Raw genomic sequence first — 5,947 nt, 5'->3', positions numbered from 1 at the left:
TACCCAAATCCTCTTACATTTCGTACGAGATTTCGGTTTACATATGATCAAGTGATAATAATTAATATCACGATTTTTTTTTTACTTTCTATTTTATGAGGCATATAGTGAGATGAATTAATTATAATAATAGTTCAGTAAATCTGGTGTTATACTTATTTAGTGTTATCATCCATAGTGGACCCTCTTCTCTGATGGATGATCTTAAATGTTTAGGAATCAAACATATTAAAAAGAAAGGCTTCAGCATGTGTATGGGAGACTTTCAAGACACAAGTCTTTTTCTCGCTAGGAAAAAAAGAATGAAATGTCAATTCGCTAATATTAGACAATATAATTAATGCATAACTTTCCTAATTTAGCCTTAATTTTATGTTTAATGCAATTTCTTTAAATAACAAATAAGTTTGTTTTATATAAAGTAGAAACCCTCCATCTTTGTAACATAATCGATCCTAATTGCATTAATATTTATATAAATATTATTTTTATAAACTATAAGCCAAATTCTTTTCTATTTCTCTCGAAATCCAAAAGTAAAAACGTAACAACTAAAAAAAGAAAACCCCAAGCTCCAATATAGGATATGGCAAACTTTTCAAATCATTAGAAGCTGCCCACCTTATTGGTTATGAATCCACCATGGGATTTAACAATCTAAGAACTTGATAGTATAAAAGAAACTTAATTTAATAATCAAAGACAGTGAATGTAATTAAAGGGATTAAGGGAGAAAAAAATGGCACTCAAATTAATCCTATTTTGTTTTTATGTTGTTGATGATGTCTTTTTTTTTTCTTTTTTTTTTTTTTTTTACCTTGGTGGAGTTTAGTCTTCTGGGATTTTGAAGGTGCTTGGATCTTCATCCTGGATCCACCCATACTTCTCCATGTATGGATTAGCCAATGTTTTTGGTGGGTAATTCTGAATTTCATCTTTCCAAACATTTCCATCCTCTAAATCCCTCACAATCTCCCACAAACAACTGTTGCACTTAAAACCAGCCCCAAAGCTTATCATCAACACTTTGTCCCCTTTCTTCAACCTCTTTTTCGCTTCCATATAGGCTAAAACATACCAAAGACTGCTTGCTGATGTGTTCCCAAATCGATGCAGGGTCATCCTTGCGGGTTCAAGGTCATATTCAGTGAGATCAAGGCTGAACCCTATCCCATCAATCACTGCTTTCCCTCCTGTGTGGATGCAGAAATGGTCCACCCCACTCTTGAAGTTAACCCCAGCTTTAATAGGTCCCTGAGTCGCGGTTCCCTTGGTTGAACCACGGCGGTTCCATTTCTTAACCAGTGACACTACCATGAACCGAACTAGTTCGGTAACAGGCAGGATCTTGGGGGTTATCACCCTCAAATTGTCAACAAAAGAACGGGTGGCAGCTTTAGGGAGGTTTTTCCCTAGATAAAATCCCACCCTTCCTATCTCATCTTCCCTTTGGATGCAACAATTGTACGACTCGTCTCTGGCTCCATGATGTGTCCTCACCAAGCATTTCAACTTGAACATTGCTCGATGCTTCAAGGACTTGTTGTTTGTCAAAAGAATGGCACACCCACCCGAACGGAACAAACAGTTGGCAAGAATCATAGATCTATCATTGCCTGCATACCAATTTGGACTCAAAGACTCTGATGTTACTAACAAAGCATACTTGTTCTTGTATGATTTGAACACGTTCCGAACAATATCAAGAGAAATCAAACTCGCACTACACCCCATTCCCGTTAAGTTGAAACACTTGATGTCTTGCCTCATCTTGTAGTGGTTTATGATCCTAGAAGACAAACAAGGTGGTGCTGTTATCATGGAGACGTTGACAACGAGGAGATCGATTTCATGAGGGGAAACACCTGCCCTCGACAACAGCTTCCCTATGCTGTCTTGAAAAAACTCTTCCATTTCCAGGATTCCATCGGCCAATGTTGGGGTCTCTTCTCTGCCGGAGAACATGATTCTTGGGGCGTAGGTTTTCTCACCAATGCCGGAGCTGACAATGGCTTTCAGCAAGAACTTGTACTCGTTGAGTCCAAGGTTCTTGTTCCTTTTTATCACCTCCCCACAGAACTCAGTCCCGACCATTCTATCATCGGCTGGTTTGTAACATTGGTAGTCTAAAATGTAACATTCTTGGTCTCTCTTGTCGTTAACCCACTTCCAAATTTTGAAGAGAACAAGTAAGATTGGAAGCAAGAGTAAGAAAGAAAACAACTCCATCAAAGGAATTAAAAAAAAAAAAAAAAAAAGAACAAAGAAGGAGAGGAGTTGTTTGTGGGTTGAGATGGGGGAGATGAGATGAAAGCCTTATAAAGGAGAAGAGAGCCAATGAGTTGGACATGTGAATTTGCTTAAAAGCACATTGCCATCATATCACTCAACTCCCCACCAACTGAATTTGTGTATAATTTCCAATCGATCTTTATTACAAAACTTGAACAAAGCTTTGCATGTCAGAGAACAAGACCAAAGAGCTGAATGGGGAGGGGGGGTCAAATTGCAAGCCCTCGTCAACGTTTCTTTAATGACTTAAAAACTCCATAGACTAACAGTGCAATTTTCTAATTGATTTTCTTTCGTTAATTTCACGGAATGCTATTAGAGACGCCATTATAGTTCACGGTTAGCAGCTTACCCAATAATGCTATCCACATTTAAGAAGGCTGAGGGTGGTGGCTACAAATGGACATATATAGAAAATTTTCTGCAATATTATACCAGCACTCAAAGTAATTAATCTATGGAATTACGACCAAAGATTTATCGGGAAGTGCAGTAAAAATAACAAAAGAGTTCAGCATTGAATCAATGGAAAAGAGAGGTTGATAATTTAGTAAAATATCATTAAATTTGAGAAGAAAATCAGCTCTTGTTGGAATGGTAGGTTTTCCACGGTCATTAAGACTTGTTACATATTTGATATGAATTACTAAAATCAATTACGGTTGGGTATGGTAAGATACATTGTACACTTAAGAAGTAATGGAAATTCAAATTTTAGAAACAATATTGTTATTAGAGTTAGTCACTAACCCCGAACATGAATCTTAAAACAGGCATGAAAGAAATGGTCGAGAATATTGTATTAATCTGTCTCTCTCTCAATCTTTTGGTAATTATAGATTAGGGATGACAAAGCCCAAACTGGCAAATAGATTCCAAACTGATCCACTCCATTTGGATTCTTTTTGTTTGAAAAGTGGATGTGAGGCTGGGTGGATTTTTTTCTTTTAGATAGTGGGTATGGAACGGTTATGGTAATTGCTTACCTTGGATGGACCTGCTCCACTATATAAATTACCATTTTATCATTGTATATATAAAGTATTAAATGGGAAAAAATGTAATAACGTAATATAGAAAAAATCATATATTTTATGTTTAAATATTTTTTTGAAGAATTATATTTAAATAATTACTTAACTTTAAAAAGATTAAAAAAAATTAAAGATAAGTAGTAAAAATTAAATTGAAGTAGAGTAAGGTGGGGTGGGGATGGATGCTTCCAACATCCATGGAGATGATAATGGTTTTCAGGATTATATATCCATAGCGAGCGAAGCAAGTGGTAGAGTAGAGCGTGTCAACTGTGGAGCGATAATGGATTAAGTAATATACACCCTCATCCAGCCCCATTGCCATCCCTAATTATTGAGAGACGATTGTTGGACACTTATAGTAGCATTTAATTTAAAATACTAATGTGTGATTTTTTTTACAAACTTTATTAATTAGTGAGATTTAGATTATATATTTCATAAAATTATTGATATAATTCAATTTATTAAAGATTATTTTATTTAAAAATAATATTAATAGATTTTATGTAAAATTTAAATATTTTATGGAAATAAAATTTTAACTAAAATTTATAATTTTATTTCACTTAATAATAGATTTAATTTCACTAAAATTTGAGATAACATATTGTTATATAAAACTAATTTAGTAAAGAAGGTAGCTTATAATTTATAATTGTTGCTGTTATAGAAGGAAAACTATTATATAGGGTGAAAATAAAACATAAAATCTTCAACACTTATATTTTTTCAGCATTTAATTTTTTTAGTTAATCAAATATAACCTTAATTGGAAAATTACCACATAACCAAAATTTCAAATACAAAAGTCATATATTATAAAAGTTATATAGTTAATTTAATTTACTTTAAAAATAAAATAAATCACTCTCCTAAAATTTTGATTTTAGGTACACAAGATTTTAATTTATTTTAACCTTGACCAATTATTTAAATTATTTAATAATTTTTTTAAAAAATATTTGTATATGATTTTATTTCTTTAATCCACATTTGAAATGGTAATAATGTAAATTACAAGTTTTAGCAATGAAAGTTAAAGATATGGATTAAAGTATAAAATAATAATAAAAGGTTGGATATAATAATTTCATTAATTCAGTTGAAGTATTGAAGAGTTTAGAGTGGATTTCGTTTGCATTACTTTCTATGTAGGCTGCGTAACCAAGCAACTAAATAGATTAAAATATAAATGATTAAGAAATCTCCTTCTAGGCCTAGAAGTCAAGCTAGGGATGAAAGCCTTCACTCTTTAAAAATGAAAACAAACAACTTCTACAAGTCAACTCTTTTTACATGAAATCTAATAGCTTTTGAAGTATATATGTATGTCTGGTTTATTTGGAAATATAATGAACATCTAAACTTCAATATTCCACATGATAAAGTTTCAATATTTTAGCCAACCAGTGAGCAGTACATTTTTGGGGTGGCATTAAATAGGGATGACAGTCCAATTGTTAGGTGAAGGAATTAATACAAATGATATTAGACGCCTCTTAATTTAGTCAACTGCCTATTTAATTATCACACAGCTTTGTGATACAGGTCAATTTTCATACTCTATAATACATCCTCTACCTATCATATACTCCTTGTTTGGATTTGGATTTTTTTACCAGATTTAATTTACAAAAATATATAATGTTAATCATAGAGAGGTAGGAAGAAAGAGGAGATGAACTTAGGAAATATGTATAGATGACTTCAAAGCATTCCATCACTTTTATCGGCTAATTAAAGCTTCCAAATTCCATATGGCAGTGATGATAAAAATGAAGAATAATAAGTGGCAACCACCGATTGATGTTTGGGCCCATGGATCCCTTATACACCTAGCATGGACGACGCATTGATGAAGGTTTCAAATAATTTATCCCCTCTCAATGCATTATCTATCTAATCTAAACAACTACAATAAAAGAAAATTCTTATACATGTTTATCCATTTAATTCTTCATGCATGTTGGCCAATTGCATCTTTACCCACATTTCCCTCTTTCTCTTTTTAAACATAAATAGACTTATATTCGGAAGAGATAGCAATTAGACTTAATTATAGGTCGGATCATTTATTCGGACTTGAAGGCTTACTCAAAATGTGGAAAGATTTGGAAACATAGTCCTAAAAAATAGGTTTGGACAAAAAACAATACTCGTTTTATAAGCAGATCAAGCATTGGATAAGATTTTTGGCTCAGGCTCAGCCCAGATTAGCCTAAACCTTTTGTTTTTGTTTTTGTTGTTGTTTTGTTATCATTTTGCTATTATATTGCTACTATTTTGTTGTTATCGTTTGGATATTTTATAACTCTTGTTTTGTTATTAATTTTGCTACTATTTTAGAGGCATTTGGTTGCTAAGTTACAATTATCTTAGTGTAATTTAAGTATAAAGACTTTTTTTAATGTATTTTCAATTTGTTGGGAAACATTTATTGTAATGTTTAGTGTATTTGATATATTATATTTTTTAAAATTTATTTTTATATAAAAAAATAATCTAAAAAAATTAATACGAGCGAGTCTGGTCGGACTCAAGTTTAGCATTTTTAATTAGGGTTGGGCTTGGGGAAAATATTAGGCCCATTTTTCGGGCTAGACTAAACTTGAACTTAG

General features: G+C 32.3%; 1 protein-coding gene across 1 annotated transcript; it reads right to left on the bottom strand.

The window, feature by feature from the left end:
- Positions 1 to 385: 385 nt before the first annotated feature.
- Positions 386 to 2,500, bottom strand: LOC108467652 (3-ketoacyl-CoA synthase 12). Its single transcript, XM_017768370.2, has one exon. The coding sequence runs from the start codon at positions 2,227 to 2,229 to the stop codon at positions 829 to 831; it is 1,401 nt and encodes a 466-aa protein (XP_017623859.1). The 5' UTR covers positions 2,230 to 2,500; the 3' UTR covers positions 386 to 828.
- Between the last annotated feature and the right edge of the window lie 3,447 nt (positions 2,501 to 5,947).

This window comes from Gossypium arboreum, chromosome 7, assembly GCF_025698485.1.
Source record: "Gossypium arboreum isolate Shixiya-1 chromosome 7, ASM2569848v2, whole genome shotgun sequence".
Taxonomy (NCBI): domain Eukaryota; kingdom Viridiplantae; phylum Streptophyta; class Magnoliopsida; order Malvales; family Malvaceae; genus Gossypium; species Gossypium arboreum.
The sequence above is the reverse complement of the archived record's forward strand: the minus strand, read 5'-3'. Positions and strand labels throughout refer to the sequence as shown.

Coding starts and splice junctions, on each gene's coding strand:
- LOC108467652 (XM_017768370.2), bottom strand. CDS start 2,229: ATGGAGTTGTTTTCTTTCTTACTCTTGCTTCCAATCTTACTTGTTCTC.